We start from the raw sequence: 17,812 nt of genomic DNA, 5'->3' as shown, positions 1-17,812 counted from the left end.
TAATCCAGGATTTGTATTTGACACGTAGCGACAATTCCGAACAACTCGCATGAGATCCAGCAAAGAAGAAAGAGATGTTAGGCTTCCCAAAGGATAACCATGTGATATCACCAGCAGACGATGGTGAAAAGAGGATCATGTTCAAACAGAACATGGGTTTCTGTAGCCCAATCTGAATGAGTGGCACTCAGGTGCAGTACTGAATAACTTGTACAGATTAAAGTATCATGTTTGGATTGATCGAAGAGGCTTATCTCTGACCTCTCCCTGTAATCTAAATTTGATAAAGTTGTGCAACGCTAAAACAACATCCCAGTCAAGCTTTGCCAACGCAAGAAGAATGTGGACACACATCGCAGACATCACAGACATCTTCCAGGGCTTTAAACACGATTTTGAAACCTGGCTGCAGGGATTTGCTTCCATTTAGCCACAAAAGCATGTGGGGGGTGCAGTTCATCCAAAAGGTACTGGGCCGAAACCAGGGCTTTGTGCAGACCATTAAAAGCCTTCAACGATCCTGGGAAAACGTTTTCATTGTAGATCTGCTTTGTGCATGAGGGCAATGCCATTTTGAAAGAGGAAGGGGGACATATCTAAAATGCTGCAATAAAACTGGAAGCATGTGTATGTCTAAGATATCATTGCATGCTGAATCAATGTCATTTATTCTTATTTGAATTAAAGGCCTGGACTAGAAGGTAAAATATATATATATATATATATATATATATATATATATATATATATATATATATATATATATATATGTATTTTACCTTCTAGTTTAGGCCTATATATATATATATATATACAGTTTATAGAAATATATTTTCTGCTTCCACCCAAAATAAGGAGGCACTAAAAACTCACAGTCGCCCCACAGAGAGACGGTGGTCTTGTTCTTGTGAATGTTGGACTGAGCACAGCTCATCTGCGAGGTGCAGACGTGCCGCTTCCTCCCTCTGCTGGTGATTGTGAGTCACCAGATTGAAATAAATAACAGACACCAATGTTACTTAAATGTTTGTGTTTTAATCACCTCCCCTTTGAAATGTGCTAAAGCCAAAAGTTGCACTCCATAGACACACCGTCATCAGACACTGTTGTGTTACGTTTGTTTGGTCAGCTCGGCAGAAACCAGAGGAAACGTTGACATCTTCATCGACAACTGGTTCAGTACTGGATGTGGGTACAGTTTGACGTCAAGTGCATTTATTGCATCGTAAAGCAGACATATAAATGATAGTAGTGCAATTACACCCCATCATTATTGAGGAGATATCTTGATAGTCTCAGCTAGTGTCTCGTCGATGGTGGACTTTGTATTGCGTACAGAATTTAGGCGAGAGAAGCGCGATAGGAAATTCTAATAGTAAAAAATTGTGCTTTATACGGCGAAAGAATAATTCAATATTTGTAGAAATTCCCTTCAATACAAATTAAGTAAATGGAGGAAGCTAATATCTAGTAAATCTTTAGCAAAAGAAGCTGTTGTGCTCTCTGTGTTTCATCAAGTAGAAGTTATGTACCTCAAACCTGGTCCCTTAAAAAATGAATGTGGGTGTCGGTGGATGCAAACATTAAAGCGTATGCGTAATTGCAAAAAGAGAGGAATATATATAAAAAACATGCTTTCTGAGGTGTTAAGTATAGAAGTGTGTACTGTGATTAAAATCTGTCTATTTCCTGTAAGCAATGTGTTGTTTCTGTGCAATTTGATGATGGTACCTGCATATCTAATATACCGTATGTACAATTAAGCCTTGATAACATGTGACTTGTGTAAGTCAAGTGGCTCGTGTGAGGATGGTCCTAAAAAGCCCTTCGGATAAAACAGGAATGCGATACGTCATGCACATAAATTACAGTATTTACATAAGTTGTATGCTAGCTGAATTCTAGAGTTTTAGAAGGTGAAAGAGGTTGCATCATTGTCGAGAATGTCAGTGAATTATTTATTATTTATGTATTGTGGGTGCTGTATTATGTATAATGTGATTGCACTGATTATATGAACAAAAGAGGCAATTGTTGACTTTGCAACGTTTGGATGAAGCTTTTAGGATTTGCAGCAAATACATTTATTTGACTTGTCTTATGACTAGAAGTTGTACATATTACTCATGTATGTAGTAGTTAAAGTTAAATCTGGCCATTGCTATGCAGTTGGCAGAGAAATAGGAATTTGATAGGATTTGAAAGTATGAACTTGACTATTCCACTAGCGGCCCCCCTTCCGATACTCCCTACATGTTGGGCTGATATTCACATGTTTAGCTGTTTATGCATAATAGTACATCCACTTTTTCGATACACTAATGAGTGGACGAGTAGGTTATATTCAATGTATTATTCATCTTTAAATATATTGTCTTTGGACATCATACAGAAAATATACTGATTTAAGTGATTTTTATGTTTTTTGCAGTCCACTTGGAAACCTTAAGAACAAGACATGATGTGGTTGTTTCATCTCGCACAATTTATCATAGTCATTGTGAAGAAGTAAAATATATTAAACAGGCAATGGCAAATATTTCTATAAAGAATTATGTACTGTACAACACCCGGTAATAAGAGTAAGGGTTCTGCAAAAAAAGGACAGTCAACCGTCATCAATGCCAGTTTGTACAAGCCTGAGACTGGAGCAACAAAACTGTCCTTTTTTTGGATTTGCTTGTGCTTCAATTATGTGTCAAGATTTTTCCAATTTTTTCAGAAAAAATAACTTATAAATAACTTAACTAATTTCTTTGTGGTTTAAAAAAAAGAAAAAAAAAGATATTTCATGACAACCACAGTTTGGGGTTAATTTGGAAGGTTATCAAATTTTCCGCTAAATATCTGCAAACAAACCACAGTTATTGTAAATAATCCTTCCAGCATTTATACATTCACAGCTGTGACAAAATATGCATATAGTCTTGATGTGCAAGTATGTGCTTGTCATGCATGAGCTTTGCATCACTGTTGCATACAGATAAGTGAACCGTTATACCGAGAGCAAGATATGAATCGTACATAGTTGTATAGATAGTTGCTGTAAAACATATTTGTGAATAAATAACACTTTAAAAAGGCTACTGGATAAACAAGGAAAGGAAGTTATCATTTTCCTTGGGAGACCATGTTGATTCTGCTGGAAACAATTGTGCCTTTGAGGAGACATTTGGTTTAAACTGGAATGACAGCCGACAGACAGCTGTAGATACGGAGGACAAACAGACTCGGATTCTGTCTCTCTGCACTCTTTGGCCAAAAGGGGAAACGGGGTTTCCAGAGAAGAAACCCTGGGAAGCTACTCGTGTTTGTATCTTGAATAATACTCATAGTGTTGCTATGCTACAGTTCTCTTTTCTCTCCTCACATGTATTTATCTACAACCACAGCTGAATTAGCCCATGTGTGTCTGGGACTGCCTCCTCTGGGTGGGGAGGGAGGAGGAAGGGGGGTTGGGGGGTGGGGGGGGGGGGGGGGGGGTGGGGGGGTCTGATCACACATGGGCCAACTCAGCTCTCCAGGGTGAGAAATGTGACTTCCAGTGTGAAAGCACGGAGGAGTTGGGAACGAGGTCAGGGTGGGAGGGAGGGAGGGGGAGGGGGGAGGATGGGGGGAGCGGGGGGTTGGCGTGCAGGACTGCACTGCTGCACTGGTTTTTGTTACCAGTAAGAAGTGTAGCTGTAGAAAGCGGCCCTGAGTTGTCGCACGGTGGTGGGAGCAGGGAGCTCTTTCCCGAGGGGGCAGCAGTGAGGTGCAGGCTCCTCTCTTGAATCTTCCTCCTCCTCCTCCTCCTCCTCCTCCCTCCTGCTCCTCTCCCTGTTTTGTGTCTCCTCTTCCTCCAGCTCACCAGCCCCTTGCTCTTTCTCTCCTTGGAGGTGCTCTGCTCGTGTTCTCTTCGCCGGCCAGGTGTGGCCAGAGAAGGTGCTGAGGGCTACTGCTGCCCCCTGGTGGCGCCCTGGTCCCTGTGCTCTTTGACCTTCTTGTCTTCCGGACGAGGGGCTTCCTGCAGTGGAGCAGGGGGGGCATTTCAAGACAAGAAACACTACCAGACATGAGTGGAGAAAAAGAAGAGTAAAGCTCAATAGAATATTGAAGATAAAACGTGAATCTATCTCACCTTTGTCCGTGGTAGTGATCATTCTATCAACTCTTGAGTCTCAGAAAACTAAAGAAAAGACCAAAAAGATTGCGATCAATAATGCAGCCAACGTATGAATGAAAAGCAGCAGTTGTGTGTCTGTCTCACTTGTTGGCTGGAGTTAGCTGAGGGTGGGGTGACCTCACTTTGGTCCAGTAAGGGGTTAACAGGGGCAGAACAGGGGAGATGAGTAGCTCGCCAGTAAATGTCCAGGTACTCAGCCAGATGCTCACATGCATCCTCCAGCTGATTCTCATCCAGGATGACATCAAACATCTCCTGAAGAGCCAAAAACAGGAATATGGGCGATGAGAAAGCCACTGCATGAACGTCAAATCTTTTTTTGCAACTGTCCTTTTCTGAGGACTTTAACTCTAATTCATTTGTTTTGAGTTTCCAGAGGCAGAGTGACATACAGGTGGACACTGTGCCAGCTTGTCTCCTGCCATCATCTGGACATTGAGGTGTTTGCTTTGTGACTTCCCTCGAGATTTGATCAGCCTCTGAAGAACCTGTGAAATGGGCAAGAAATGAAGACGGTAAAAACCGTAGAAAATTTTTTAAACGTGTTTTAGCTGCGTGGTCATAGACATTGATAATATTCAACAACCACAAAAACACCTAAAAATAAATGTATATGTAGTTGAAGGGGTGCCCTACTTTAGGTGAGGAGACTTTGACGTAGACAATGATGGGAGCCAGAGAGGTTTTGAGGAGCTGTGCTGGGTGATTGATGGTGTCTGCATCCAGGACGACCAGCTGGAGGGACTTGGCCAGCTCAAAGATCCTCTCTATCTCACTCTGGACCTCCGCTGCCAACAAACCAAAGAAAGACAGGCCGTCGTATGAGATCCCTCACCCAAGTACAAACGCATCTATTCTTAGCGGGTATTAATCTTTATTTAGCAACACTAGATCAGAGACAACTTTTCTCCCTCTCACCCAGACTGGAGCGCGTGTTGGATCTCTCCATTATGGCCTTCTTGTTCAGCACCGAGCGCTTCGCCAGCGATAGATCAGCAGTCACCCGCGTAATGGAGATCCTAAAGACGAAGCGTCTAATCACATCACGTCCACAAACTGCTCCGTCCCAGAAGATGACACGAACTTGTACACTCTTCCAAAAATAAACCCTCATCACCATGTGTCCTATCGACCATGAGAGGTGACAGGCAGGATCCCGTGAAGAGCGCTGTTGCTCGGCCACAGTGTTACTGTACACTGAGCTGCAGCTGTGGAAGAGTAACACGGACTAACGTACCTGCCATCAAATCTGTGCTTTAGGAAGTCAAACAAGGCTTTCTGCATCATGTCTGTTACCTACGAGACGGATAAGGAAGAAGGGAGAGTTAAATGAGACTATTATGAAATATATACCAACGGACACGCAATTAGCCCAACAGTAATGCTTGTATTTATCTCCCAGCCACACTACAAGGCTGCTTTCAGGATCATCTGGATGGTATCTCACGTTGATTTCTTCTGATCTATAAGGTAACGTTGTATTTGTGCATGTTAAAGGTTCCCAGCTGGCGAGAGATGTGAGCGGTTTCAGCTCACACAAATCTAAATTACTCTACGACAAACCCAATGCAAAACTCTCTTAACTGGCAGAACGGAAGTCTTTTCAATTGGGGTTCCACTGGCAACACTGGAGATGGAGAGAATTTTCTTATTTAAATGTTATTTACAGTGTGTTGTTGAAACTTCGCTCATGGGAAAACGTGTCTCTTACTTCATCTGTGAGTTCATTCTGGGGGGAATGAACTCACAGATGAAGTAAGAGACACGTTTTCCCATTTGAAACAAAACAATTAGCATATTCACAGTGCCTTACATGTTTATCCTCTTTAGGGGGGAATATTATATTTCAGAGGTTATAGTTCTCCACTTAATGGGTAAGAGATATCTGAGGATGACATGGGGAGGAAGAGAGTGTGCTTCTGTGAGGAAGTGAGGGGCGACAGTTTATTTTCAAACAGTCCTGAAAAATGTATGTCCTCCAAGACAAAGTGTACAGGAGTGTCCATGATGTGACAGAGAAATGTGGGCACAGCAACGACGGGGGGGAGAACCGTGGATAATACTATGCACAAGAGAGGAAAAGCAGAGAGAAAGAGAACGTCAGTGGAAGAGAAAGGGAGAGAGGCAGCATGGCGTTTACCACTGGAGCTTCCCCAAAGCACATCACCAGAGCGATGCATGAATATTTCACACACACACACACACACACACACACACACAAAGCAAAGGGCTCGACACACAGCCGGCGCAGTCATGGAGGAGAGAGCGAGGCCGAGCTAAAATGTTGAAGCACAGAGACATCACGTTCAATTACACGCCTCACATTTCAGCATATTCATCCGCGGGTTCACTCGAAATTGACACATTGTTAGATTGATTGAGTTAAGCAGCGAGGTGTTTTCATTCCTCTCATCTCGCTTGTGTTGCAGAGAGTTCAGGAGACTATCACAGACGGTAGCTGTCGTGAGAGGGTGTGCCGGCTGTCCTGCGTCGCTCGAAATGGATCTGAGATTCCTGCTGTGTGTTATAATTTCATTAGGATGTTACTGCGGTGTTTAGTATCAGTGTTAACGGGATAATGGAGGTGAGAGTGATTCCTTTTAGATCAAACCAGACGGGTCCACGCTGGACCAGAATACACACTTCAGATTAAAGTACCAGAGACTAAAAAAAATGAAAGACCAAAAAAGAGAATAGTAATCAAACTATTTAAATGGACGGATTTAAATAATGGTAAATACCTTATCTTATCTTAAATCACCACTGGATGAAGTAATATGTTGAAACTGCTTATTTGTCTTAATAACAATAAAAACAAACTACACGGTAGTGGCTCTATGCGGACGTTCATATTCACAGTAGTGCTTTGAACTAAAGGATAACATCAAAGTTGAGGGTATTTGTCATAAACCAAAGTGCTAGACACATTTAAATCTGGACCGGGTGTTTTCCCTGGAGCGAAGCCCTCGAGGAAACACAACTGTGTGTCCCAAATTCAAAACTCTTTTAACGTATAGGCTTTTCACTTCACCTGCAATTAACGTCAATCTCTTGGCGGCACAAGAAAGTAAGTTATGGATGACGTAAGTCAGTACTTGATGTCATCATAGATGTTTGTAAAACATTTCATGGCATTTCATCAATCTATAATAATAATAATAATAATCTATGAGATATTTCAATCTCAACCAAATTGGAGGGCTGACCGAGCCACGTAGACATCCCTTGAGCCGATGCTAAAACACAAGCATACAGAGAAAAAGTAAACAATTCAGCAGCATGAATCAACCTACAGTAAGAAAATACCCATATTCGGAATATTACAAGCTCCAGATGTTTGGAATTCCGTTCAGAGACTGTGAATCACATGAAAAGAGAAAAAAAATATGGTCCAAAGCAGCTGCTCCATTTTCAACAAACCCAATGTAATTAATCCAAACACAAGTGAATAAGCAGAACCAAACGGAAAAGTAGTTTTAAAGGTTTTCTCACCTCGTATCCTTTCAGCGAAGGCCCCACCAGCACCACCGGGCGCATCGAAGGGACCACATCATACGGAGGAACAAGTTCCGTCTGCACAATGCCACAAGCACGGACAGGCTTCACACACCACACGCTGACATTCATTTAGTCAAGTAACCAATGCATTGAGCTCACTTGCAGCTAGTGGCTGCTCTGCATCTGCAGAGCCGTGCAATGCATCAAGTGCAGCAGTGTAAATGAGGTTGTTCTTGAATAATTAATAAGGCGGAAGCCCGATGGAAAACATACCTGTTTCGGCTTCTGTTTGGCTTTCAGAATAAACAAAACAAAGATTAAGGATGGAAGCTAATTTATGGCAAAAATTGTTTTAGGAGAAAATATTTCAGTCTCGGGGCTTACAAAGAGTATACTAACAAACATGCATTATATGCTGGACTGAAGAAAGATGGAGTTACATTCAAAAAAGTACATTTTGGAGCGAAACTAACAAACTCTGTTGCCAAAGTCAAAGACACACATTTGTTCTAAAAGTGAACCTTTCATCCCAGGAGTAACCGCGTATGTAAATCTGACCATGTGATGCCGAGCAGGCAGACACAGCAGCGGTCTCCTGCAGTCCCACTTACCTGCAGATGGCGGGGTGGATCTCCAGCCTCCAGATGAAGCGTTCCCTCCTTTCCTGTGGAGCAACATAATGCAAAGCTTCGTTATGCGAGAATCCCCTCAGGAGGCAATTTAGAAAGAACAACTTTCCCAAATAGAGCAACACAGTAGTTACGTCAACAAAAGGAAAATCGTGGAGCGTGTGAGACAGTGAGCTGGTGGAATCAGGGCAAACACCGAGAGACAGAAAGACGGATACAGAGCCAAGTAGAGGAGTGATAACAGTGGACCAATCCCAATATCTTTGATTGAGATACACATTTCTGCATAGTCCTTGAGGGCTGGACTCACAATTCATAGCAACGTTTAGTGAATCTCAAGGTTACAGTGAAAGCCGCAGATGTAAAAAACAACAAGAAGGTCAACCAAGGGAATGGTACATGGGTGAATAGGCTGGCATATCTCTCTCTCTTTAGTGTGACGTCAGTAAAGCCTGTGAGGGTGGGCACACCTCAGGGTGCCCAGAGGACAACGGGAATCGGCCGGAGATCGATCAGAGCTGTGTGACCTCTGACCTTGCTGCTGCTTTCTGCTCTTGTTTGATCCTCATGGCTTCCAGTTTGACTGGGCTCGGGATAAAAGTGATGTCTGCCCCTTCCTTCACCAGCCGACCAATCCACCAGTCATTGTTGTATTTCTGCATCAGAGTAAAATACACCTTTTACATCTCAGGCTGCAAAATGTGTGGATCAAGTTGAATAATAAAACTCTTGCATGTAACACGCCGTTAACGCAGAAGGCCTCTCACCTCTTTTATGTGCAGGAAGTCTTTTGTTTCAAAGTTAATAGCAGCACCTTGGACTGGACAATCTTCATCAAGGGCCCCACAGTAGCTCACATTGGTTTTCACTGCAAATGCTACCGGTTTGGACTGTTAACAGACAAAAAGGGTACAAATATTCAAATTACATACGGGAATAGTATCATTGCCTTCAATATATTCAATATATATTAAATTGATGTATTTAAAACCACCTCTGAGTTTTTACATGACTCAGCTGCTTAAAAACGGCTCCTCGGGAACTGAAGGTGAATTTAACGACGGGCGGTGACATTTCTCACCTTGGCTCTCTCTAGCTGTAGCTGAGCCTGGCGCTCGGCTTCACGCCGAGACGCCTCCTGGTCCTCCTCCAGGGACAGGTCGGAATCCGAGGGTCGACTAGTGCAGGAATCGGCTGAACCCTGCAAGAAAGCAAGACAGGAGAGGAGAGAAATAACTGTTGCAGTGCAGGCAGAGGGGACATAAATCCACCACAACACCGTTACTAATAGCTTGCAGCAGCTGTTGCTACTTGCTTAGAATCACTCATGGTAGAGCAAATGCAAAAGTACCTCTGATGGAGCTGTGAACGGATAACCTACGTCTCCCTGTGTGTCTCCCATGTCTTTTATCTCATTCAACCTGTCTCCGAACCTGCCCGTCGTTTCCTGAAGACGTGATGATAGTAGTGTGATCTCACTAGCAATGACCGGTAAGTTCCTGCTGCTTTCCAAAGCAGCCGTCTCAGGGGAACGTGAGTGTGAGTAGTTCAACAACACCAACAAAAAGAACAGTACTTGTGGTCTGTTTACCCACTGAGCCAGGTGAAGAAATCCAGAAAAAAGAGAGTACTGATTATACAGTATGACACCACAAAATCCCTCTTCCCTTCCTTTTTTTCTTTAACCCAGGTCTGTATCATAAAATGATGTATGAGTTGTGCCACAAAATGAATCAATTTGAATTTTTTGTTTTGAGTCAATTTAGTGTTCTGAATTTGTTTGAGTATCATACTTCTATTGATGATGTAATTTATTTAAAACAAAATTCAAATGGAAAGTCAATTAGGATTCTTTTAGTCTTGGAGACACAAATGAAACATATCTATGTGACTATACAACTGTCAGAGGCAGTGACGTAGCATTAAATAATGACAAAGGTTACTTATCCCGGGTAGGTTGTGAGGTGGACGGGTCCAACATTTACAGGACTTTCAAAGACAAAATATTACTTTACCTTGTGGCTTAAAAGTGTTGTGCTGATCAACAGGGTAAAAAATGGAAAAGGTGTGTCCTTGTACAGAAATCACCGGATTTAAATGAAGCTGACTTGAATTAAATTAATGGCGTTTTTACAACAATTACTCATGTTCCTCTGGCTCATCATCTGATTTCTAACCGTTTTTTATGTCATTCTACAAATGGTGTGTCCGATTTTTAGAATAAGCAAATGGAGCGTTTACGTTAAACGGCGAAGCAAAATAAAAGGACTCTAATTAGGGCTCCTTTAATACACCTACTATTTCACACTATTGGGGTTTTTGTTTTATTTTTTATTGATGTTTTTATTTAAAAAAAAGGGTTATTGGCACGTAGCACAACTCTTACTCGCAATCATCAAATAACAGAAAGATGAATGACTTGAACACAACAACAGCAGCTGCAGCATGTGTCCTATCTATGGATCACTGCCATGGAAAAAAACAAAGAAGCTCCTGCTTACCTCACGAATAAACATATAAAACTTCCAACCAGCCAACTGCTGAAAAAACTCTGACAAAGATCGCCTCACTAAATCTTCCCTCTCACTCCGTCAGTCCCGGCTGCGTGCGGAGCTGGAAGCCGACTCGCGTACCAGACAGGAGCACCCACATAAGATAAATATAGCTCAACCACGTCAGCCTCCTCATACCTTTCCTCCCTACCTGTCTCTTCACTCCTGCCAACCACTTCAATCCCTCCTTCGCTTTTTCCCATGCCACTTTTTGGGCTGAATTCGGCGCAGAGTTTGTGGATTTCATTCAAATACTAAAGGCTGCCAGAGGATGAAAGCAAAGCTAATTAAAGCACACGGAACTCTCTCTTTAGCGCAAAATATATATACGCTGTCTTCACCTACTGTTTACTGAACGCACTGCTTCAATGTTGCACATTTTGATTTGAATTTGATGGACCAAAATGTGCATTCCTGATTAGATAACAAAAAAGACCAATAAGAGAAAACTAAAAACCCATTCCTTTAAACTTGAAAGCACAGGAGTGCCAATCTCTGCCTTTGTTACTGTCCAGACCCCAAGTCCTTTGTTTCAGCATCACAGCGCTTTGCTCACTGTAACATTGCATGCCAATTGAATCACCCAACTAGCCTCAATAGTGCAAAATTCTCGGATTTTCTTTGTGTCTGTCTTTTTGCTGCTGCGTTTCAATTGCAGATGGAAAGAGTCCGATATTAAAAATAACATCTTTACAAAGCTACAAAGCACAGCCTCCACTCTGACAGCAGTGTAGGCATTGATGGACACATATTGTACTGTATGGATGACACTACGTCGCTCCCTGTCACCCCACTAGCACTATTAGCACTATTTCATAAGGCTGAGCGAGAGAAAAGGTGGTGCTTTAATCTAATGGCTAGTTAGTCCTCCGACCACTCAAAGCGCTTTAACACTGCATGTCATCATTCATGACAGGACGGCGTACATGGTGCCATCTGCACATCGTAGCGTTCATACCATTCACACATCAGGAGCCATTTGGGGTTATGCATCAACCTGCTAACAGATCGAACTGCCGATCCTCTGATTGGAGGACGAACCTGCTCTCCACTGAACCACAGTGTAAATGTGTAGTGATTGTAGAATGACTACTCATTAGTAAAGCTGACACGATGTCAACGAGAGAGCTACTTATGAATTAATACATGTGTTTTCTGAAAAGACAAAATGAGGAAACTGTGAGAATTTTCCTATAGAACCGAACTGAGACTGAAACGACAACATCAGAAATATGATGGATATGCTGACTGCAAGTTTTTAAGGGCTTTATTCTTTCAAGAAAGAAATTGTTATTTGTGGTTGCACACACAGTAAATCCCTGCAAAGCTGTGCTGGTCGGTAAGTAGTAGGATGACTTCACAACAAGACACAAGAAATCCATAACATTCAACAGATGCGCTTCCCAGGGAGGTACAAGTTCAATGTAAAGCTGTAAAGTAGCCCACAGCGAGTAGAGACAGAAAGACAAACCGTGTGTTTGCTGTGCCACATGTCCAGAGAAGAAGGGACAAGGGAGGAGAAGAGAGCAGCAAAGTGAGTGAACAGGAATGTACTTCTGCCGAGACAAGAGTGAGACCGGAGGGGAAGAGAAAAATAGAAGAAGGATGTCTCCGAGGAGACAGACAGGGAGGGTGGGACTCATGAATGAAGGGACTGAGTTGGCATGCAGAGTGATTAAACAAAGAGGGGAGCATCAGCAGCGTACCTTGTTACAGATGAGTCCTTTAGCGCTGGAGTCGGAGGCTGACATGTTTCTGCTGCCAGCGCTCTCTTCTCCCCCATTGCACAGAAAAAGCAGAGCCCTCCTCCCCTCAGCTCGTGGTTACAGGATGGAGAGAGAGGGAGGCGCGCTCAGTCTAAGTGTTTCACAGCTGACGTTGCTGCGATGCCTCCAACAGCCATTTCCTATACAAAATTGATGCACTGACTGCAGCACGGGTGTGTGCAGGCGGGCATACCGGTACAGTTCAATGGGTTTCTTCAGCTTTGAGCCAGCATCCATGCAAGAAAATGAGCTTTTCTTTCCTCCCCTCCCCTCCCCTCTCCTCTCCTCTCCTCTCCTCTCCTCTCCTCTCCTCTCCTCTCCTCTCCTCTCCTTTTCCGTCCTCTCCTCTCATGTTCTGCTTTAACAGAGCCTGAAAAACGTGACATAAAATCAGCCAGGCTGGTCCGGCGCTTATGCTCCGACTGCACAGCATCATTTTTCACTGGCCCAGATAGAACTTCTAAAGACAACTGAGTCTGTAATTCTCCTTCCACTGCCATCTCTCTTTAAGCTTTATGGGTGACTGCTACCAAAAGGCTGTGAAGTTAGCCAAGGAGCCGCGAGACAGAAGGAGAGGACATGGACGGAGAAAATGAAGGGCTGTGCCCGCCTGTCTGCACCATCCTCCTAACAGGAAGGTGATGCATGAGCCGACGGACCAGAAATGCAGCGGTGAGTCAGCAAGCAGCCATCTAGAGTCCATCAGATGTCCTAATCAGCCGGCGGAGCAGGTCTCCGCTGGGGGGAGACAACAGTTGTCGTTCCCGGCCAGTCAGGTTCCGGCACGTCTTCTCCCTCCAGGTTGCTTCAGGCACTGAGGACCCTACTTTAGCGTTCATTATGCTGGCAGCCCTCCACTGTCTCACCCGCATTCAACTTTGGCTGCTGAGGAATGAAGTGCACTCCATCAGGGCTTTTCAGCAAAGAAATGTCTCTGAGCTATTTTTCTACGTGTTTTTTTTTAAGTGAAATGAAGCAAGCATAAAAACACATGCACACACACACACACGTTATCTGAGTCAGAGCAGCTACCATTCTTGGATGCCTGTGCAGCCGAGAAGATAGGACAACTACTTTCATCATTGGAGAAACGCAAAGGTGATATAGACAAGGGGAAAAGGAGAAAGAGCGTGTATAAAACGGAGGTACAAAAAAGAAAAATACAGATACAGGAAGACAGCCACTGCATTAGAACGATGGGACCAGAGATTAACAAAACAATCTTATTTATTCATTTTGCTCGTTCAGTGGGTCTAAATTTAGCTCTCCTTTCTTTCCCCTCCTCACATCACAGACTGGGATCGGCATTGGGGAGAGGATAGTGCAGGATTGTCAAAGTTCACTGAGTTTTGATGGATTCCCTCAAGAAGGAGCAAAGCAGATTTGAGACGGGCTCAGCTATATTCACTGATGCCATAAAGCCCATCTGAATGTGAACTAAGATCCTATACAGAGAACAGCCGGCCACTGAGGTTTGTCTGCAGCAGTATGCTCTCAGTAACAGGATATTACATCTGCCGCTGTTCAATCCTCCTGGTAACGGGATGCAGGTGTACTTCATAATGTTTCTTTTTTTAGCCCTTTCCTATAAAGTATATACAGGCCTTCGCAATCCAGGGAAATGTGGAACATTAAAGAGAAACAGAGCTTTTTTTTTTACAAACAATTACTGACAGAAAAGACGAGCTTTTGTGCTGATATTACTTTTGTTTAACAAATGTACAATCTAATCTAGGCAATGAAATGTAACGCCGGCCAAATGTATTTTACATTTATGATTAAAGATCAGATAAGACTGGTTCTGCTATTTGTTCTCTTGCTGAGCAGCGCAGCGCATCCCCCCCCCCCCCCCGCCCAGTGCTACCACGCTCTGCACCAAGTGGGAACATAATGGCACCTCAGAGCCGTGTTGAAGAGTTCCTCAACAAATCGGCACCTTTCAGCGCAGAAGCTTTGCAGTCGCCTGGCCTGTGTGAAGTGGGAGCTGAGGCAGCATTAGAGGGAGAGGTGGATCATCCGGAGCAAGTGCAACCAGAGTAGGGCGGAACGGATCAATAGGAGAGCCGCCCAGATTGATACTCCATCCTGTCCCGAGCAGCTCCACCCTCCTTCTGCTCTAATGTTACCTTTGGATACTGTCTCCATGACTGTAATGGGCCCTCTGGCAGCATGTAAATAAATACATCCAAAGCGTTTCAAACAAAGAACTGATTTCTCACCTAACACGCCGCGTCCACCCAGTGACAGCACACAGTATGGAGGTTTAATAAGTTACTGGTGTAAGGATGCCGGGGAAGGAGGACTCCCCACTGTTCACTTGCCCCCCCCCAGGGATCCCTCAACCTGACTTCAACAAACTGCTTCAAAGTAAAGAGAGGCTGGAGCTAACCCACATAAAGCTGTGTACCCCCAGTACAGCTCACAATGGCACAGCGCTGCTGCATCCTTTATTCAATCAGATGTTTGTTAGATGCTGACCTGATTTAAGTTTCACACGGGCCTAATTGGTGAGTCTTGGCTGAGGGAATGTCAGAGTTTTCCATATAAAATGTTCACGTATTCCAGCTTTACGTCTTAAAAACAGCACCCTTTCTTTTCTTTTTTATCAAAAATACAAATATTTTTTAACTATGAATAAATGTTCTAAATAAATCTTTAAATTAAACATAATACAAAGGCAGTTTTTTCAAAAAAGGAACTCAAACAGAAGCTCAACTGGGATCGTTGGCCCTCTAAACATTGCTGGCTCATCAAATTTAATCAAGGAATCGCACGCTGATGCGCCGACCCCAACACACACACACACACATGCACGCACGCACGCACACAAACAGAAAGCACTCCACTCACGGGATAGGCTTTTAGTGCTCTGTCTCATGCAGTATTTAATTGACCCCACACAGGAAACCTAGCGGTCCCAAATGCACTCCTTCCCCCCACCAACAGAGAAGGCATGAACGCCTGCAAGTACGCCCACAGCATCCCACAACGGCTCCTCTGTCACACAACTGCAATGAATACCATTTTCTGCTGTACATCAAATTTGTTCAAAATGCCCCAAATGTGAATGAAAATGTAGCCGGGCCTCACTTTGACAGCCGCATACATGAACTCGCATTTCTCAAACTTTAAATCCAAATTCCCGTAGCGGAGTTGAAAGGCTTTCATGTTTCTTCAATGCAAACCTGTGTCTTTTTTTATTAATCATCTGATCAGATATTCCTGACAAAAGCCGGTTTATCTCGGCCATCTGTGCCGTTTGCAGCAGAGATGAGATGCAGACGAGATGGCGGTGTACTTACTCGGTTGGAGGTTGGAGAGCCCACTCCCCGTCTCTCTTCTCCGTTCCCTCTGCTAGTCGGTCATGGTGTGCTCGCTCTCTTGGGTAACACTGAAGTGTACTGTAGCGTGCTTGTGATCAGTCTGTCCCTCTCCCTCTCTCTACAACCCCCCCCCCACCTCCTCCCCTCTCTCTCTTATTCTCCACCACTCTCCCTTTGCTACGTCAGTGAGGCTCTCTCTGCTCTGCATATCATCCTTCCCACCCTCCCTGCTGCTCCCCTCTCTAACCTTCATCTCTACCTCGTCTGTCCAATGGGACATGTATCGCAGCCGCCTCCTGAGTCCATTCGGGACGCCGTCACGACGCGACTGCCGCTGTGGCAAACAAGATTACGAGGTCCTGTTATGCTGGATGGGATTGTACTCTAATCTCTTCTCAATGCTTTTGTGATGCAAAATCATGACACACTATCAGATCCAGAAGCTCAAAATGTATCTGGACGCCTGAATTTAACAAGCCGATTATAACATTGATCTATTTCCAAAGTGTCCGACAATCCCACGGCGCCTCGACTATTCACGGAAGGCTTCGACGCTACTTTGGAACTTGGCTGCAGAAATTTGCATTTCCATCCATTATGCCACCAGCACATCAGTGAGGTCATTCACTGATGGCAGGTGAAGGTTATGGCCTGCAACAATTTGAAATCTCAAAAGATGTCAGTGCATGACAGTCAAAGACAGGGAACAATCGATTTATGGAAAATCTTTGTGCACGGAGTCAATGTCATGTTGGAGCTGTTGGAAGCTCTCTGTTGTCTGGAATATTGTGATTGTTTATGGTTTTATTTCCCTTGATTGGAAGTAACATATCATATATCGTGGACGCTGATGTCTTCAGCCATGTTCAAACACAATCTCAAAGAAGAAAGTGAGGATTCTGCAGTCCTGTCACATTGTTACTTCTGCCACTAAGGATTTCAACTTGTCAAAAAGCCAAAAGTTTAGAGACTGGAGAAAATCTGGTGGCGGATATGTGAGACATGTAAGTTTTCTCTTTTTGACATGCGAATGTGTCCCCGGTGTAGCCCTCTGTTCACCGCGTGGGTTTGGTAGACGTCATGGCTGCCGGTTCTCTGACACCTGCTCAGTGTACCGAATGTGCCATGGATGTGTACGGATGCACATTTTTAAAACTTTTTTTTATTAAAACTTTTCCAACCAACTACACATTTCAAGGGAAGACGAATGAATTTCAGAGAAGAAAAGTTGTGCATAAGATTGAGTGTAGATCCACAACATGCATCTTAGACTGAGCCGTATGACACCATAAAACCATAAATGTGGCTGATATGAAAATTCCCTGCAAAGCTGAGATTCATAATTCATAGGAAGGGTTGCAGCAAATAGTTGGGGGAAAGAAAAAGAAGGAGAGAGAGAGAGCGAGAGAGAGAGAGAGAGAGAGAGTCATTTGGCTTCTGCATGCAGCACATGTGAATAAAACATGAACGAATGAAGGTTTGAAAGTTAAACTCCACAGTGCATTGCGCTGAGCGCGAGACAGGCAAGAAGGGCGGAGAGAGAACAGCTCCAGGAGCTGCACCCTTGCATTGAGTGCAGATGTCTGTCAGTTTGTTGTCCCATGAGAAGCGCTTCTGTGGGCAGAGCTACAGCTGGTGCATTATGGATGAGGGGCTATTTTAAGGTACAAGGGATGCTGCGTTTTGATTTTTGAGTGGAGGTAGATGACACCTGGCTCTTGCCAAGTCCTCTCATGAGTTGGTACAGTACTTGATGGGTTCAGACATGCAGGAACAGCACTTGATTCAACACAGACCTGATCCCTGTTTGAAGGGCGCACTCACAGAGCAGGGAGGAGGCAAACAGACGCTGAAGTAAGTGATAGTGTCACCGTGCGGC

The 17,812-nt window shown here is 43.9% G+C and overlaps 1 protein-coding gene across 2 annotated transcripts; it reads right to left on the bottom strand.

The window, feature by feature from the left end:
• Window positions 1-3,471: 3,471 nt before the first annotated feature.
• Window positions 3,472-12,687, bottom strand: LOC120829111 (voltage-dependent L-type calcium channel subunit beta-4). 2 transcript variants are annotated; one of them, XM_040192950.2, is made up of 14 exons: window positions 12,551-12,687; window positions 9,374-9,493; window positions 9,060-9,182; window positions 8,827-8,948; window positions 8,275-8,327; window positions 7,937-7,956; window positions 7,658-7,738; window positions 5,403-5,461; window positions 5,084-5,184; window positions 4,802-4,953; window positions 4,558-4,653; window positions 4,250-4,420; window positions 4,121-4,168; window positions 3,472-4,006 (listed from the first exon to the last, which is right to left on the bottom strand). In XM_040192950.2, exons 1-13 carry the CDS (start codon window positions 12,593-12,595, stop codon window positions 4,139-4,141), a joined length of 1,173 nt encoding a protein of 390 aa, XP_040048884.1. In that variant the 5' UTR covers window positions 12,596-12,687; the 3' UTR covers window positions 3,472-4,006; window positions 4,121-4,138. The 2 variants fall into 2 exon arrangements, with proteins under 2 accessions (XP_040048884.1, XP_040048885.1); XM_040192951.2 differs by having other exon boundaries at window positions 3,932-4,045.
• Window positions 12,688-17,812: the final 5,125 nt, after the last annotated feature.

This window comes from Gasterosteus aculeatus, chromosome 2 (assembly GCF_964276395.1).
Source record: "Gasterosteus aculeatus chromosome 2, fGasAcu3.hap1.1, whole genome shotgun sequence".
Lineage (NCBI taxonomy): Eukaryota > Metazoa > Chordata > Actinopteri > Perciformes > Gasterosteidae > Gasterosteus > Gasterosteus aculeatus.
This window is presented reverse-complemented; position numbering and strand designations above follow the sequence as displayed.